Source organism: Sinohyriopsis cumingii, chromosome 13 (genome assembly GCF_028554795.1).
Source record: "Sinohyriopsis cumingii isolate HCF-2022 chromosome 13, ASM2855479v2, whole genome shotgun sequence".
In the NCBI taxonomy this organism is placed as follows: domain Eukaryota; kingdom Metazoa; phylum Mollusca; class Bivalvia; order Unionida; family Unionidae; genus Sinohyriopsis; species Sinohyriopsis cumingii.
In genome coordinates this window covers 31273701-31294295 of record NC_142973.1, presented here as the reverse complement: position 1 = coordinate 31294295, position 20595 = coordinate 31273701, and the positions used below count along the sequence as shown (strand labels likewise).

The window sequence follows — 20595 nt, the reverse complement described above, 5'->3', positions numbered from 1 at the left end:
TGAGTATGCCTTGATGTTTCTAAACGTTAAGCTTTTTATAGCAAACAAGAACCGAAGACCTCAGATTAAAAAAAGTTAATAGACGTATACATAATTGTGTCAGAAGGAAACTTCAAAGTCCTTCCATTACATAAACTGTTTCTGATAATTAATATTTAAGAGATGAACAGGAGCTTTATTTCATAGGTAACAAACTTTAACAGTGATGCTAATTATCCGAGAATCATGACAAATTAAAACTGTATAATTTTTTATATTGTATCGATACTCTAGTACATTTTTATAGGACGACCATAGAAAATATATAATCGGCTGTTTTAATTTGTATGGACCACTTTACACATTGCATCAATATACTGACGCACTTTAATAATACATGTACTGAGAGCGTTTTTGTACATTAAAAACAGTCTTTACTTAGTCAAGGACGTGAATAGTCTTGCATGGTTTCTTCGGTCATTATTATGCCAATTACGTCATTGTTTATAGGGCAAGATGTAAACTTCTTAACATGCGTGGGTCCGCACTACAGTTATTACTCGAATCTGAAAACATAGCAGGTATAATGGTAAAGTTGCGTGCATTTGCAGCTATCACATTGGAGAGAATATTGTCATACCTTTTTCCTGCTTAATGTCTTCATGTACAGTAAATGAAGTTTGTTTACATATGGTATTCATGAAACAACACATTGCCTAAAGCAGCCAGTTCATTGAAATGACAACTCCCATGTATTCTTGTTCTAGATATGACATTGAACAAGTCGAAAAATACGCTAACTGTAGCAATAAGGGAAAATGATTTTTGCCAGAGTAGACGATGCTAAGTTTAGAAAGTGTAATAAATTAATTATAATGTAGAATAATATTGTTTATTTATAATATAGCTAACTGGCCCATGATACGTATCCATGCATCATGCAATACAAAAATGTGCTTTAGTATGTAACAGAAGAACATCTCATTTATTCGAACTTTCATACGTACAACTAATCAATACTGTACTTTTATCTAGGTTGAAATACAAATAGATGTATATATTACACATCAGTTAAACAATTTAAACTAAAGAGAACCCTAAAATCTGCATGGAGCAAACTTTAATCTTTAAAGATTTTGGAAAACATAGCTAAAGTAGTTATCAATTTACCGTATATAATTTTTGTGTAAATGTCCAGATCGTTTCTAAATTCGAATTTCTATATATAAGCTGGGCAGATATTTTCCTCGTAATTCTACATAATGCGGACAAGCGGTTATAAAATGAAATTCATTTTCTATATTAACATTATAAATTTGATACAAGCTTTCTTGTTAACATATATTTTCATAGCATAATGTATCATCTCCAACTTGAAAGTCACTCCCTCAAAGCATACTGATTATGTAACAAAAAAATCTCCATCTCCAAAACATTATAGATATCTTTTAGTCATTTGTCTCCTGGCATTATTAGCATTTTACGTCAGTATTTCAAAATATGTTTATATCGTATATTCTGTATACTAATTTCTTCGAATTCATTATATATGAATGCATTTGGAGCAGATTTAGATGTACCAAAAATATATTTACAAAATGACATATGAACTTCTCCAATATCATTGGCATCATAAAAACCCTATCTTCAGCTCCATAATTAAGAATGGGAGCTATATTTGAGTAAAACAGATGACGCAATCCCGTTACAGCATTTTACCAAATTTTGAAAGACTTTGTTTTAAAACATGAATATCCGTCAACGTTTGAAAGATATGGTTTTCTGGCACATATGCAGGGAGATTTTGAAGGCAATATGCATCCTAGATATTTTTAATAGAATTTAATATGTTACTCTGTAGGGCCACAGCACATCTTTTTTTAAATTTTGAGATAATCACCTCTGCAAAATACAATCACTCTTTTTTTCCATATTCACTTTTCATTTTCACTAATAGTAATATGTATGCAGTCTACTGAGTATATTATTGCAACTGTTGAGCTGTATCAGCAAAGACAATTAAATTGTCGCATGCAACAGTAAAAACAGTTCTAACGTTTCTACCGAAACGCGTGTTTTCATCAGCTAAGAACAATTTCAGATCGTTCAAAAATAACGACAGGACTAAAGGCAATAAAACGAAACACCTCAGTAATAATAGTGTTGGACTTACCGCATAATTTCACATCATTATAAAATGACTTAACAATCTGTAACATTTTTACACTAATATTTTCACTAACTGGCGTCGGTACAGTGGACCTCGTCTTAATGAATTTGTCAAAGTCTATAAATACAGCATAGGATCTCCACCTATGATTTCTTAAACATTTACTGAGTATTGTACATAATGCTAATATAGCATCAGCTGTAGAAATAACCCGCTCTAAAACTGGCTTTTCTTTGCTAGGTAATTCAGTTTCCTCCATTCATTCATTCATCCTGTTAATTAAAATCGATGTAAATAATTTACTTAACAGAGGTAGCAAACTAATGCCTCTGTAGTTGGAGGGCTCATTCGCATCACGTTTTGTTAAAATCGAAATAATGATAGTCGTTGACCAATATTCTGGATATTATCCAATATCGATAGTTTATTTTCAATATTGTTGTTAATATTGGTGTAATTACGTTGCCTCATACTTATAACGAAATTGCTGGATAAAGCATCTACTCCCCAAGCTTTGCCATGCTTCAGTTTACTCTGGAGTCTGGAGTATCATGAACTATATGAACGTTTTCTTTGTCCTTTAACAGGTCAACAGAACTTGGAAAATTCTTAAAAATATTCAAACAAAGTTTCAAATGTGATACTGTTTTGTGCAGGAATACTTAGAATCTTTATCAGGCACCAAAAGAGCTGTGTTGTTAAATGATAATGCAGATTAAAGGCAGTTTTTTCTTCTTATTATTCAAATTGCTTTTGATTGCTTATTGTAAGAGATTTATACATATGTCTGCAGAATGTATAATTTTGAAATGATTCAGTTGTGTCTTGTATTCTGAACTGTCTTAATCTCTGTCGAAACAAGACCGATCTCACGAAAATTTTCTTGGATTTGTCGCTGCTAGTTTCTTCTGTGTTTTGACTGTCTTCATTGAAGATGCAGCATCATGGTAAATACCTTCAATTGTTTCGACGCATTCACTGTATCATTTAAAAATGCATAAACATTCTGAGATAATAGATCCGTGCGATTTTGAATAAAAGGCAGCTCTTCTTTGTTCCATGTGAATTTATCTACTAATTTATCTCAAAATCACTTATAGCTTTCTGCTCTAATTTGCACATGTTGTCATGGGAAAATATAATGAGCATATGTTTAGATTCTAACCAATCATCCATGTGAAAGGACGATATATTTATTAATAGACATACGTCATCTAAAACATTATCTATTGCTGAGCTGAGTAGCCCTGTATATATTTCCCTATCCCTTTATCTGTCTAACATTAGCAATCATTAACCCAGTCATCTAGCATAGTTGTAGAAATGTTTCTCCATAGTGACTTATCTCCCTTGAGTCCTGATGAGCCCGACCATACACATCTTCGTCTACTGTACTTTTTGAAGTAGGTCTATAACACTATCATGTTTCCGTATCCGTATCATCACTGAAATCACCAGCAATCGTTTTATACTTAGCATACTTCCGTTTAGGTCAGCTGTTACATTTACCTACAACTATACAGACATTTACCTCGGAGTGAACAGAGTTTTCAGGTGAGACATAGAAGGAAAAAAAACAACAAACATTAAATTCCACTTCAGCATGCTTAACTTAGATGATACAACTAACCAAGCTATAGTTTTGACGTAATTGTGCTCTGTTTATATTGAAATGCTTCAAGAGCGATTCAGAAACAAATTCCTAGATCCCAAATTAATTTGTTTTAGCTGTTTGAGATTTAGTTCTTATGATATCAACGTTTTTATAATCATTAATAGGAAACTGATATACGGTTTCTGCCTACATTTCAACAAAGATTAGTATTTCCAATTTTTCAAAATAGTTAATAAAATCTAATATTATCTCACTATAACACTTATGACACAATCCAGATATATTCCTTACTAAACAAACTGCAGAATTAGATAAGTCTTCACCATACAGATTTTGTAGACCTCGGCTGGAGTGCTGTCATCATTTCTAACCACATGAAATATATACCTTTAACTACTATTAACTTGTCGTATTTGAATTTTCTTGTTATATATCTTTTTTCAACATCGGGTAAAGGTTGGCACGAGCCTTTCTCAGTTTGAATGGGAAGTCCTCAGCTTTATGCGCACAATTAGTGGTTTGTAAGCTGCAGCTGTATCTTCAGTCTCAGCCGTGGTCCTGACAGCTGCTTTAGGCTTTCTTTCTTTCATTTTCTTTCTTCAGCCTCTCGACACTTTTTCTTTCTCCGGAAATTTGGAAAATCTGATGATCGCGGTTCTTGATTTTTCTTTTCATCGCAGCCGATGGCTCTAGCAACATCTATGCCATTTCTCTCCCCGTATTCAAGAACACTATAAAGACTAAATGGGTCTCGTATTGCTCTAGCTTTGTTCATTCGCCTGCAATCGCGTTTCCATTTCATTAACTGTCTCCGTTATAGTCTCAATCTTTTTGCACGGGACTATTTTGTGATATTTAAGCAATTCATTTTAATTTTCCAACTTCACCTAGGAACATGCATTGGAAATAAATCATTCGTTAAGTTTCCTCAATTCATTTCTTATTTCAGTCATACAGTTTCTTATGCTTGAATATATTGTTTCTGCCTTCTCTATATATTTCTTATCATTCATATTTCCCCTTTCTCACATATTATGAGCGGTGAAAAGGGATTTCGGCTGTATTCGATTAACCGGATTGTTACACACCCATGTAAATAATATGTTTTGCAAGTTTGTGGGGATGTTGGTGTGGCTTATAATATCAAGAGGGATATATGACATTTGCAACGTTTGTGGAAGTATTCTGCTTCTTTGGTCGGAATTTGGGTGTCTACCCCTGGGTCCAGAACCTGGATTGGCCTACATACCGTGTACAATTAACAGGAAATACCAGACACATTTAAGTGCCAAAGGTACACATCTGATTTCCACGTTTGTAAGTGATGTCGATATCAGAGATTTGTCTGGCTGAAAGAGACACTTGATCCGACACCTCCACTAATTAACAACAATACTAATCTTAAAGCTTAACAATAGGTGAACAGTATACTCTATGACCGTGAAGTCTGAACCAAAGTCACCTTTGTCCGGGTTTGTATATTTGACTAAACGTCTTTGTTCATGGTTTCAATCTAAACAGAGTCATTTTTTTAGCAATTCATCATATTTGTCGTCACATATTTGTCGATACATATTTCTGATGCTAAAGTTGTTAATTTCACATCTACCAAAACTCACCCAAAACTCAGAAAACACATCGTAAATTATTGGAAATTTTAGTGAGACAAATTAACATGACGCACACCCTTTCACCTCGTGTGTAACGGGATATATATATAAATGACACGGAAATTATATTTGGAAAAAAATCAGTTGTTCCGATTATTTTTGAAAAGCTTCAACATGATTAAAATAGTGCTAATGATGGCGAAATGGTAATATTGCCATAAAAAATAACTGAAACTATGTTAGATGATATCAAAATTGACCAAAAGATCAAACACAGCTTAAACTCCTGGTCCTCGTATGTTTCCAGCCACCTCGTATGATTACAATTACCTCGTATGATTCCAATTACCTACAATCAGTCAGTTAATAAGACTGTCCCACCAATCCTAATTTTTTTCTAATGAAATGCTAGATTCTGGACACTTTCCCAATAAGGGAGTTGAAAGTTTTATCGGTCCAATAAATATAATTGGGAGTTGATCCGAATAATTATCAAGTCATGTATTTAATCTTTCACAAATATTTGAACAACATAATTTTTCTTGAGTAGATGAAATCATTCAAACCAATGAGACATAAGCATGATTTAAAAGGAAATAGAGAACTGTTGATAACATACTCAATATAAAGTCATATGTGAAAACCTAATTATTCAAAGATGGGGAAGATTTGATTGACATTTGTTGATTTTAAGAATGCGTTCGACAAAATTAATTATGGAAAACTGACTTTCACTTTTGAGTATGGGTCACCAATATAAACTAATAAATGTGTTTAAGGAAAACGTATGCATCCTTGAATAGTCGTGCTAGAACCCCTACGGTTCTAAAAGATGTTTTAATATACTCTTAGGATAACACACCCATGTGTGCTAAGCCCAATTATAGTTAGGATGTTAGTAAATGATATGATCTCAGAGTTAACAAAATTAATACAGTAAGAGAATCGAAGGGCTTTATTGTACACAGTCTGAGAAACTGATCAGATTCAATTGGTTGTTGTTGTTTTTGTAGGGTTTAACGCCATTTTTCAGCACACGATAGGCTATACATGGCGGCCAATATTAATGGTGGAGGAAGAACCCAGGAAAACCCAGGAAAGAACCCCCAACCCACGAGAAGCTACTGGCAAGCTTTCTCAAGATTCAATTGGATGTATATATATATATATATATATATATATATATATATATATATATATATATATATATATATATATATATATATATATATATGTGTGTGTGTGTGTGTGTGTGTGTGTGTGTGTGTGTGTGTGTTGTCTTCTCAAAATCAGAGGAAAATAGATAAATAAAAATTGTTTCATACCATCTGGACGTTTTAGGTCGATCAAGCAGTAACCACAGGTGGGGTCGGGTTTTCCATAAAAGTCCGCTTCCTTTGTGCCTCCTGACTTTGTTTTGTTAGTTATGTATAATTTCACAGCAAGCAACGCTTTTTCGCCAAGTGGGATGTCAAGAACTTGAACGACTGTTGGCTCCTTAATTGTTTCGAATTTATAGCGAAGGGATTGTTTTTCGAAAAACTTCTCGAGGAACTTGGGATCTATAAATTAAAGTAACATGATTTTCATCCATAAGCAACAACAAAGTATGCGGTAAAATCAATGCGGTAATGTCAACACAAAGAACATGCAAAACAAGTTTAATATTCCAGACTTTACGTTTTACAGGTGTGTGTGTGTGTGTGTGTGTGTGTGTGTGTGTGTGTGTGTGTGTGTGTGTATGGGTCAAACAGTGTAGTTAATTTTCATCTCTTTGCAATCTTTAGGAACATGTGAAATAGTAAAACTTTAATTAAAAAAAATGTTTATTGAGATATTTCTGATATACCATAGTTATAAATTTAGGCCTATAAAATGTACGACGGTTAAAGATTGTACGTAATCTGACGATATTAAATTAAAAGAATGCTTTAGACTGAATTTTGCTGCCGAGATGGCTTATCAACATTTTAAAGAAACCCTTGCCGAGGAGAGATTGGTTGCTGTATAGTGTCCAAGTCGGCACTTTCTTTTAATGTTCTATTTAGCATAATTCCAGATTCATACGAATAAACAAAATACTTCAGTCATAAAAGAGTGGTTCCTGTCTACAATAAATGTCTCCCTTAGCCATAAGGCAGTGGCTCCTGTCTGTAATGACTGTCTCCCTTAGTCATAAGACTTTGATTTCTGTCTACAATAAATGTCACCTTTAGCCATAAGACAATGGCTCCTGTCTACAATAACTGTCTCCCTTGGCCATAAGACGGTAGTTTCTGTCTATATTAACTGTCTCCCTTATTAACTTCTAGACTGTGTACTCATCATCTGTGGAACACAAAAACACAAGGAACGGAAAATAATTTATTGGTGTATTGTTGGTTTCGTTGCATTGCAGATTCATAGTGCTACACCTCTTCGATTAAAATAAATAAACTCAGCTTGAACATATACTAATAGACGTGTATACGTACTGACTCGATCTCTAAAGATGACAACCACTTTATCAAAACTGCTCCCATAGACAATCTTATCCACTGAATTTGTTTGGTTTAAGGCATTTTCCAAACGTATCCTCAGGATATCTTTATTGCCAACGTTTCCTACTCCAGTTATCATCACATATCTGGATTCGGTCTGCTCTCCGTCCGGCTTGTCTGTAAGAGATTTCAGCATGAGATTTTGTTTATTCATGGTACAGAAATATTCTTTGACAATACGTAGAAATAAACATAAAACTACTCAAAGAGGCTTTATAATTATCCACATGTTTTAACGAGGAAAATTCTGATACCTATCGTTTTACTGTCCGTCCATTCGTCCGTATCAAAATATTGTTCTAAATGGTGGAAGAAGATTCAAAAACATATTGCCTGGATTATCAATGTGGTGACAATTTGTGACAGAGCTATAATTTTGTCTCCCTGGGCCAGAGTCCCTTGGGAGAGGATCAAAGGTCAATTACACCAATAATAGATTTCATTTACTTATTTTTGTTTTCAACATCTTACAATAACGATGGCGTAAATAAAACTGCATCTAGTAAAGTTTTCGTTGCGGCTAAACTGCTACTTCTCGTTGAGGAGTATTTCTGGCATCTTTATGTCTTTGTAATCTCTGACATGCTTGCATAGCTTCAATATTTACCGTAGTGTCAATAAAGCTGTACCGTTGCTATAAACAGCTCTCTAAAGCAGGGTTTCCAACATACGTCCCGCGGGCCAGAGTCAAGCCAGCCGAATGGTGGGCTTGTTTGTTTACAGGAAAGACCCACCTCAGCATTAGTCATGTTAGATGGTTTTTACATTTTTTTTACCATCCTTAATGGGGTTTTGTTTTCGTTTTCAAAATTGCTGGGGAAGGGGAACAAACTTTCGGTAGAGTTAGCGGAAACATTAGATTGTATAGCGTGTGTCGCTCTGTCCGTTCAAACGGTAATTCAATCAAGCGTCTTATATATGTGCATCCTCATGGGCCACGCGATGTCAACCGTAAAAATCACTGCAATTACATTTAGGAATACTTCTTTTTAGCAAACACTATACATGCAGAAACATAGGAAAAAAGATACATTTTGGATGTCGAGGTTTTTGGTGAAAGCGTGATGATTTTCCAAGTGGAGCCATGGAACTAGATCTTAGTTTAACTTTTGTATACGAGATGCAAAATACCACACCTGAGACTAATAAAGAATGCATCTCACCTATGCCGACAATAATATTACGTTAACATAAAAGCCACATCAATAAGGGCTGCGGGTCGGGGTGGGGGTGAAGTGAGGAAAAGCAAGCCGATGATGTTATAAGATCAGATTAAAGGAAGTTAAATGAATATTGAAAAACAACGTATGTTAATTAATACATATAATGCAAAGAAAATGAAAATTTACACCAGGCAGGATAAATGATATCACAATTGTTAAGTGATATAATTATCCTGACGTCATTTAAACATCATTAAGGTAATCGCGGTATTATCTTGATGATGTCAAACTTGACTAAATACGTCTAACTAATTTAATGAATAACAATTCAACACTGGGACGTTTTGTTTAAACAAAATATATTTTAAACTTGTCGTTGCCGGTTTATTATTTACAAGAAGAAAAAAACACTGTTGCATGCATCTCCAGTCCCTTGAGTTCTCTTGATCTTTTTGTCGTCTTTGAGGTTCTTGAAAAATAAAAACTTAAAAGTAAAAGCTGTCAGATAGTCATTAAAACCTGTTATTAAACACCTGTCACATGATCATTAGTTTCCGGCAAAGAAAACAACTTTGTCCAAAAACAGCATAAAAAAGATATTGCAAATATCTGGAAATCTACTAAATTAGATACGTTCACTCTAAAGAAGAAAGAACGTGAAACCTAATAAAAATATTCTAGCTAACTAATGAAAAATTGCTGGAAAACTAAAAGAGTGTTTATCAGCATCAAAAACATGTGGTAGCACTGTGGTATTCTTTCTGTTTTTATTCGTTAACGCTTTCTTAGAAGCAGTAATATTAATAAAAGGAGACAGGTGACAAACAGTGTATTTCAATTTTAAAAGATTAAAACATGAAGTGGAACTAGTTCCATTGCTAATTATGGCAAATTCCCAATGGTGTTATTGCAAACTCCTTCCCTCCCTTGGCCCTGTACTGCCCCTACATGCTACGAAAATGTTACTGTACCATGCTATAAAATAATAGAACAAAATTTAAATTTTTTTTCAGCGTATTTGCTTTTGTTTATTTTACCTTTGTCCATTCTCCTAGCAACCGAAACAAAGGAGTCTCATATCATACCCTCCCACAAATGTTTTTTAGATGGGTAATTTATCCACCATGTTAATTAATGTTTCGCCACATGGTTGAGGAATACACGGGATGACTGAGATACTGTATGTATCAGAACCAGTGTGCAAAAAGTACGTATAGCATAGTTCAACCTTTAGTGGATGTATTACTGATTTCTTTGGAGTTTGAATACGACAATTTTAATAATGAAAAAAGCAACGATTCTGCAAAGTACAAAAAGTAAATAGTACATACATATAACCAGGGTTACATGTCCCTGGAGATGATTTCGTGGTTAATTAAATGACACCTGTCGTAAACATTAGAGAAAATTTACAGTAAAAATGCCGCAAACACAATTATATCTTACTTAGAAAAAAAATGTCATGTTTTCAAAACATTTTTTCCACTGGAAATCGGAAAAAGTACGCGTAGAAAAGAACTTGTCATGATGATGTTTGATATGTTTCATGCCAACCGATGGAACAGAACAACAATCATTTGGCAAATAGTTGACTACGCGCATGTTCTCTAACACTATTTGGAAATACAATCCACAAGGATGGTGTAAATTGTCAACAACAAAAAAGAAGAAGAAAAAACGCTTTGTCAACTTGAGGTTAATTTCTAATTATGACATCAATTCTTCTAGGCATGGAAAAACTATTTTATGATGACATAGTGCATAATTCTACAATAAATGTTGACCTGCCTGACCTTATTCCAATTATTGAAAATCTACACGTAGGAGTTATAGAATTATTATCGATTCTGCTTTATCTTTTTTTCTTTTTTCTTTTTTGTGGGGTGGGTGGGTTTGCTTGAGCATTTAATGTTCATGCTTCTATATTTCACGTGTTGCATCAGTGTACCCTTGGATATATATATATATATATATATATATATATATATATATATATATATATATATATATATATATATATATATATATGCTGCGTTAATGCAGCATCTTTCTTGTCCAACTTGCTAATCTATAATTCTTGAGACATGAAGGATCCCTCAGCAATAAACGTTTTTATAAGACTGTGTTTCCTTTACTTGTGAATTTAAGTCTTGCGTCATATGCTAATTGGACATAAACGTTTGACCAGACTTGGGATATTAGAAAGAAAGACGAAACCGATTTTGTCCTGTTCACGAATTAAGAGTTAGAACATATTTCGTTTTGTTACAATAAAGGACTAATGATCAAAGTATGGGTTATATCGTGCAAAGGCAATAAAAGGAAAGAAAACTGACTTGCCCAGAGACATACCCGTGCGATCCACCCTGCCAACCTTGCACATGATTCAAACCCGCACTCTTTTGGTCACAATATCGGCACACTAATCACTCAGCCACATCAACTCCCTTTGGTAATTTAAAAACTATCTGAATGGTACCAAGTCACCATGCATTAAAATTTAATGCGTAGACAAAAACTAATTAACAAATAAAATCTATTCCGTCTGCTTCTATAATCAAGAGAACTTCATTTTGGCGTCTCATGTTTATTTCGTAAATTAAATACCTCACATGTTTGGCACAACATTCGCCACTCACGGACATTACAAAAGTTCTGATATAGCCGCTTCTTTCAGGTTATGGTGGACTAATAACTGACAGTAACAAATTATTAGAAAAATCTAAGCTATCCGTATTTCCGGATCTGCATTATGACCCAACAATATTTTTATATAGACTCGTTAGTCTAAATTATCGATTGTTTAATCCACTCTCCTCAAGCCGACCAGATAGGATAATGGAGGTCATCTCTTCTGTTCATGATTACTTACCTTGTTTTTTGGATTGATTTTGATCCGTACTCCTGCCAGTACCCATGTTGATTTGTCATACTCTCTGCGTTATCACAGATCAATGCGGTCCGACTCAGCCACTGCACAGCCTACATTATATACAATTGCATAGCTCCTCTCAAAATTTGGTTTAACCTGAAAAAAAGAATATATATAATTTATCGGAGAAATTGAAGGGAACAATGTATATTTTTATGAAAATTGATTGCTTCCAAAATGAGCAGGTTTTTAAATGCAAACGAAAAGTTTAAAGAAGATAGAATATTTTTACACATTTTTCACAAATCAACACCATACAAATATTGCCTTTCGGCCGATAATGATTATTTAAAATGCATTGATTGTACAAAAAAAAAAATTGGGGGGGGGGTCCGACTTAGAAACAACTTTTACTCGAGACTCAAGAGAATACCTCCATCAAGTTTGTTCCAAAGAATCTTCTATCAAAAATTAATTTACTGTTACATAGTAGAGGTAGATGACAGCGCTCTGTGCGAAATATTAGTTTTTGAACATAGTTTTAAAAAATATATCATATGACGGTAGAAAGTGAGCGAGACTAACCAAATAATCAGTTTAGCTCTGCTGGTAGAGAGGTCGTTGCATCTGTCAGAGGTCTCTAGTTCAAATCCAACTTAAGAATAATTTCTGTAATTCACTCAATTATTACTTAGCAAAATCAACAGTTACGACAGGCCCGGTTCTAGAGCAAAGCGAACGAGGCAACCACCTTGGGCCCCTCGCTTTCAGGAAATCAACTCGGCAATGCAATTTTTTGGCTTGTGGCCCCGCACTCATCGCTTGCTGCCTTGGCGCACATCCTAGGGCCTGGACTGAATTGGCAAATTCTGAAACAAGGTAAAACACTAACCCCCTCCCCCAGCCCCTCGTGAACATTTCGTACCGACTGTAATGCACAAATTACAACAGAACTTAAAAGATGGCAATTTTTCAATAGCAGTAAAGTAAAAGGACGTGTAGGCGTTTAAAACCGACCATTTCAGTAATGGTTGCTTTCTTAATGTAATTTGATTACACGTGCATTTGAATAACAATTACTCACTTCATTTGGATGCTAATTTTTTAATAATGTTTGGAAGAACATTATTTATAAACCCCGAGACGCAATTAACGGCAAAATTAATGGCAAATTATGTGGACATTTTTGGACGAGGTCAATCTAAATTTGTGATCCATGACAAACCGGATTGAATGTTCCATCTTGTTATTTCTTACAATATACACGATATCATCTTTTCTTGACTTGGCTACCATTATAAAATTCCAAAGCGATCAATAATTTTCGTCTCGAAGATGTATGATGACATTTAACGTGCAGAACATTCAGCATTTAGGACTGAATAGACTTTGGTTAAACCATTTTATTATTAAATTTTATAACAACAATGAAAATTTAATTCGAGTCGAGTAAATGCACCTACATGTCCAATATGACTTTTACTTCAGTATTCGCACAATCTCCGTTTGTTTGTACCCCGTGTCGATTTCTATAGCGAAAAGCATCAAGGATATTAAAAATGCACAAACTTAGTCCCTTCTTTCATTGATTTGTAATTTCTAAAGTGAATTTTCGCCAAGGTCTCAATTACAAGCTTTCAAAAGCTTCATTTTCCTACAATCAATCCTGGCCACCAGCCAAACCCATATATATATATATATATATATATATATATATATATATATATATATATATAAGATTGAATTTCAGTCATTATACAGAGTTGAGGTTTGAACACTCATTACTGAATTTAACAGCTGACTGGTGCGGAATTGAAAACATATGTTTCAAACACATGTAGATACACAAAATACCGCGGCTCATATGGTTTTCTCCACACAGAAGCTGTCATCCAAGATGCATCTATACTGATAAATATAGGTTTGATTACCAGGACTCGGAAACTTAATTATTGAATTTATCGTGTCTGTAAGTAATATCTGGCAACGAGTTTCAGCTATCACCATATCGATCACATTATCAATCCTCGCTTGTCAAAATTAGCAAAGGTTTGCAAGAAAACTTGCTGCCATTGTTTCTCAAGTGACAAGGGGGTGCCAATTTTGAGATTGTTGTTATTGTTGTTAATGCTGTTGAAGGGTTTAACTTCATTTTTCAGCACAGATAGGATGTACATGGCGGCCAGTATAAATGGTGGAGGACGAACCGGGGAAACCCCTGAAAGAACCACCGACCCAAGAGAAGCTACTTGCAATCTTTCTCACATACCCACATTGGCCAAACCCACGCAGACAGAGGTGAGATAGCAATGATCCGTAACGGTCAGCGTTTTAAACCACTAGGCCACTCGGAGCCCCAAATTTTGAGATAAATAAATATATGGTTCAAAATAAATAAAAAAAACATTATTCCTTATTGTAGAAACTACATGGCTACATACTGCATTAATGTCAATATCAGATGTTTCAACACTGGACCAATAAATAAGCTGAATCAGTTCTTAAGTGTTTTTATTCGTGTATCCAATTTGTTTGTATGTCTGTAGAAGGCTATTAGTTTGTCAATGTGTAAAACATTCCAACTATTTACTCTTCTTTCACTCCTTTTTCAGCACTATAGGTGCACTATTTACTACAATTTAAATTGTGTGTGCCCCTCCCCCCTCCAAATGTGGGGGGTGAGGGACACATATCGTTCCCTGCCCTTGAGATCCAATGTGCAACACGGCAGATGAACAAACAGACGTAGAAACGTACGTACACACGTCATAGTATAGCTGAGACTGAATCATTCTTGACCGACTGTATCACAAGAGTCCGTAGAGAGTTTGTTTTCTTTCCCGTGTGTGTGTGTGTGTGTGTGTGTGTGTGTGTGTGTGTGTGTGTGATTTAGATTGTTAACGTAGCTTTAACAATTTTAGTCGTATCACTACGATGTCTGCAGTGAGGCAGTTTATATTGCTGTCAAGCACTGGGGCATCATATTGCCGACATGAAGTATCATCTTCCACCCAGTCACATTATCCTGACACCAGGCCAACCAATCCTAATACTTAACCACTTAATGCCGAGCGCAAAGAGGGGCAGCTGCTAACCACATTTTGGATAATGGAGGCTTAACTGTTTTATTGATGATCACTTACCTCCCTTTGGGTTGCTATCCATATTAAATTGTGATGCTATTTTTCTTATCACAGATCAGTGTGGTCGGAATTCTTTCAAATTTAATTCACCCTGAAGAAGAAAGCAAAACACGTAAATGTATTCTTCCTCTTTCAAATCGAAACACAGTTGTTAAATAATACAGTACCTAAATAACACAGTGCCTAAGTTACAGAGGCTAAAAGCTTTAAGTATATTGGTCCTATGCATTACATACTATGTCTGTCTATCCCTACATACATGCATGAACCCGTCCGACCATCAGATCCCTACCTTCATCCACTCAACCACCCACCCACCCACCGTACAGGCATACAAGATGACACGTGAACGTTCGTACTTTTACATATAGATTCTTATGAAGCAACTTTATATTTATACTCCTATATGCACATGTGTACATATAATGAGTGCCGAAATTTATTTAAACAAACACATACGACTGAATTCCCTATGGTCCCATTAAAAGAAGGGGAAAATAAAGACTACAAGGGTATACAAATATATAATCATACTAGTGTATAGGGGTCACCTTCTCTCTCTCTCTCTCTCTCTCTCTCTCTCTCTCTCTCTCTCTCTCTCTCTCAGATGTATACAAGATTGAGGAATAATCTTAATCAATTATTTTTCAACATCCCTACTGCCATTGTCGTAAAAATAATAATGTTGTCTAGCAAAAGTGGCGTTAAAACAGTAATTATGAGCCGTCAAACCTCATTTTATATGTATCATATTAAACTTTATGGTAAAATAATCACTTACTCGTAATCCGGATAGGCTAGTAATATATTATAGGGGATCAGAAATAACACTGAGACCCTATGATCTTTTATCAGCAATTGATTTATTTTTACAATTGACGGAATGATTATGTATATTCTTTAGGATTGGGAAAGCCCAATATTTATTTTTCCGTACAAGCTTTACAAAAAACGAAACTGCCCTTGAGGACGGACTGCAAGAAGTTCTGTATTGGTTGTTGGTGCGAACGGATACGTCTGCTATGGGATATAGTTCGGCTAGGATAAGTCTGCTATGGAATATAGTTCGGCTAAGATAAGTCTGCTATGGGATTTAGTTCGGCTAGGATAAGTTACAAGTCATTCCTTAACAGTAAATATAACTCTGTACAGACTATAATCACTTTATCTCTCCCATTATCTACAGACATGCATTTAGAACTGATCGACCAGTAACAGGTAAAACAAATGAGGCCGTTATGACCAACAATTCATGTGAAAATTCAGGTGCGACAAAGGCATGTGTCCATCAAGTTTTCTATAGTCCATATATTTTTGTAGTCATGATGCAACCTTATGAAAATGACAACAGTAAATCTGAGTCAAATTCGATTTACATCCGATACCAGTAATCCGCTTATTCTAACATTAATTGGCCCTAATAATGAAAATAAAAATGTTTGGCAAAGTATGTTTGGAGTACTATAACCTTATGAGTAGTTTTAAAGACGGCGCTGAAGACACACATTATATGTTGTACATTCAATAATGGACTCGTCGAGAACACATTATTGTACCAGTGGGGACCTACAGCCCGGTGTCCATGCAGCAGTGAATTCCTTGGAGTGAGAGATTTTATAGATTTAGCATGACAAATAAGGTTTCTTAGACAATACGTATTAATATAAACTTGATTCGAGATCTAATGTATACGCATTTATATAATTATTATAATTATATCATTCTAACCTGTAGTGCGATCTCTCTCTCTCTCTCTCTCTCTCATCAATTAAAAATATTTTCTTGGCTCATAAAAAAGTATGTTTGTGTTCATTCATGCTCGATGATATTCTCTGGGGATTGCTAGATTTTCCTATCCCTAAGACCTAAATTCTAATTCATGCCACCATGTAGCTCATCCATAGATGCCCTGATCAACTATATCGATTGCTCTTCCTTATGTACACACACACATATATATATATATATATATATATATATATATATATATATATATATATATATATATATATATATATATATATAATTTAAAAAAACTGGGTGGAGAGAGACAAACACAACCTACAATGTTCATTAAGAGAGACTTCAACTCCCATTTCCCTTAATCAGCTTAGTAAAGTTTTCAACTCTTTCGACTCTATCATCCAAAAGGAGGTATTTGAGAAACATACCTTGCACAAATTTTAATTTATGCCTTCACCTTTCTCAAGACTGCTACGCAGTGATATTTAGACAAAAAAAAATAAACAAAAAAGTATATCCTACACTAGGATCTCGGCATATCCATTGGCATATCCATTGGTATATCCATCGACGAAAAGGGGTCAAAATTCTACTACACATATGTAACGGTAGTTTATTGTACAACAATATAGTGCACTTTTTCAGTAATAAGAGAATAACGCTCTTAGTTAGTTTTTATGTAAATAGTTTAATAAACAGAACCAAAGGATGGATAGATAGTCGGAGGGAAAATATACAGACAGGCCACTAACAATATATATATATATATATATATATATATATATATATATATATATATATATATATATATATATATATATATATATATATATATATATAAAACATGATGCTCGCTTAGCGAAAATCTTCATGAAAATATGAAAATACACAGCGCTATGAAAATTTACAGTATTTTTCTTTTTTATGATCGCATAACGTTAAGTCGCTGTGCCGGCATAAAACACGAACATATATTAGATGTATAGCTTTTGATGTTGGCTTTAACGTAACGTCGATACAATACTGGCAATATGGTACCCATTAAAAACATAAATATACTTACTGGGGCATCACAATTATGTTAGGGTAACTTTAACGAAAAATGCAGCTTTCAAAATTTGTTATCATTTATTACAACTTATTAAACTTAAGTTTTGTACCAAATTTCAAAGAGGTGTCTAATCGGCTAATAATCAAGGTAGAGGTTGAAATTAGAGGGACACAACCTATTTACTCTAGCCAGGTGCTCCAAGATGAACTTAATAAACTCCCTTTCTTCCCGTCACGTGACAGTTGCACTGTCTTCGGTTAATTATGGTGTACAGTGTATACATTTGTATTTGAGTCTACGTTAATCAAAAATGCTTCTCTATTTTCGTATTTACACAATTTTGTCCTGTATATTTATTAACATTTTTATTATATAAATAAAACAAATATACATATGAATTATGTATTGTTATAAGCGGCATGTCGATTCATCTTCATACATAATTTATACAAAATCCATACCTGAACCGCTTTTCGCAATCGGAATATTGTCAATGTCGGACACTCAGTTAAAACAAGAAAAAAGATTAAAATGATGATTTCTGAACTAGAAAATCTGATAATGATAACACAAATGAAAATGGACACGAGAACCAGTACAAAACTGCAGGCATTGCGCAAAGTTTCGTGCAGCTCGAAGCGTTTATATGCAAAGCAAATCGTATTCAACGACACCCTCTCTCTCTCAACTGTTGTACCGTTTTAGTCATAGGAAGGTCACATCAACCTTTCTTATAACTTTCATTTGCACGTTCTCCAAACTCATAATAAACCATGTCTTTTTAGCATTGTTCTGCGGTAGATAGTCAGGTGTCTTATAAATACAAGCATTTTGTCCTTACCTGAATTGTCAAATTACTCTCCTCCTAATTACCATAGCTGTTTCATGTATTCGAGTTACCTTGGTTTAAATATTATTTGTCAATAACCATGGGCAGATAACCACAATCCCACCAAGAAGTAATCAAAGATAATATATTTTCGCTATACTCTACGAGGTCTATTCTAAATATTCTTGAACTCTAAAGAAAGCACTATAACCCATTAAACATTTCCGCCAACGGTATTCTATCTATTTAGTGACATAATATCTCAGAAATCCAACTAATATCAATAAGGTATGATCTGTTAATGGTCAAAATAAGCTGTAATCACAAAGGTAGTTTATCAGTAGTGCGTCAATATGTCACCTTACCTGCCTTCTTCGTTGTTCTAACCAACTTCCAACACGTTTCCCTTTATTCTACTGGATTCTCTGACAAATTTGAACTATACTGATCTGTTATCGAATCAAAACCAAATAAACGTCTTGGAGAAGTATACAGATAGTATACCAGGAATTAAAATATATACGAGTACACTTAACAGAGCACTCGTATATTTATTCTAGATAATGTAACATAATCTTTCATTACTGTTGGCATGTAAATCTCAGTATCGAAGGCCTGAAGTGTGTTAACGTTTATTTCTAAGGTATTGATTTTCGCATACCTGCACCACTTACGCGTCTACATAAAGGTGACAACGTTCAATGTAAAAACATTACTTATTTCTGCCGTCTCATTATCGTTCTTAGTTCAGGTAAATTCTCTTCATTCTAAGAGCACATTCTGCAGTGGAAATTCATGCATACCAAGACATACATACATGCATCATACATACATACCTACAAACATACCTACCTACTTGTATGCATGCATACATACATACATACATACATACATACATACATACATTTTCACCTACTCATCTCAACATCAGCCACCCACCCTCTATTCTGCAATATATACTGTTGTCTAAGTGTGAAAAATTTGTACAGGTGCCATCTGTTTAAAAAAAAAAAACATTAGAACTGGAATATATATTCAAATGAAACATTGGAAGATCACAGCGTAAAAAGAGAGAACATTACATTTTTGGTCTGCTTGTAAACCTGCTCGATTAGTTCAAAACAATTATGTACATTAAAAAATCAATAATTCTCAATGTCGGACCAAAGTTTGAAATGAAAGTCTCAACCAATATGTTTTCTGACAAATATGTTCTATCTAGTAACAAATGTATCTTGTATTGTAAGACTGCCATTTTTGTGAGACTGTGATAAGCAATTAGTGGGGTAGGGTTCCATTAACGTCTTTTTTATATGGAACTAAAGTTATTTTTTCCGACGTATACGAGTAGTGAAGGGAGGCTGTATACGGACAGTGGGAAAATACATTACAGCCCCCCCCCCCCCGGGCCTGTATTACGGAAAAAACTTATACCTGGGGCTATATACGGACAAAAGTATTGGGGCTATATACAGACAATAGGAATGGAACAGGTAAGGTGACGTCACGATACTGACGATTAGCAACAATGTAGCAAGGAGCTGACCTCAATCGGAGCAAACAGCGGGGGGGGGGGAGACCTAGAACGCTTGGCGGGAACGGGACTGGACGAACAGAGACAGAGATAACACATACAACATGCAACATACAACAAACACCTATACAACTGCCGAATAACAATTTTTAGGCAAGAAAGCAAATCTTTTCGAGGCATATGAGGGACCCTGAAAAAGGCATTTGGGTTTTTCTGTTTTCTCCAGGTCTTCCACCATTTCCTCACTTTGTCAATCATTCCTTTCTTCTTTTTCTCTTTCTCTGGTATCCAGTCAGGATGGCCAATCAATATAAATTTCTCCTGCACCTTCATCCAGATTTCATTT

General features: G+C 34.7%; 1 protein-coding gene across 1 annotated transcript in view; it reads right to left on the bottom strand.

The window, feature by feature from the left end:
* Nucleotides 1–19289, bottom strand: part of LOC149785142 (protein mono-ADP-ribosyltransferase PARP14-like) — an 89039-nt gene extending 69750 nt beyond the window's left edge. The window contains exons 1-5 of the mRNA XM_089978906.1: nt 19081–19289; nt 15093–15183; nt 11950–12105; nt 7849–8031; nt 6700–6936 (exon numbers count right to left, since the gene is read on the bottom strand). Coding sequence (XP_089835032.1) covers nt 6700–6936; nt 7849–8031; nt 11950–11995 — 466 coding nt within the window. The 5' untranslated portion in view covers nt 11996–12105; nt 15093–15183; nt 19081–19289. The remainder of the gene's footprint in view (nt 1–6699; nt 6937–7848; nt 8032–11949; nt 12106–15092; nt 15184–19080) is intronic.
* Between the last annotated feature and the right edge of the window lie 1306 nt (nt 19290–20595).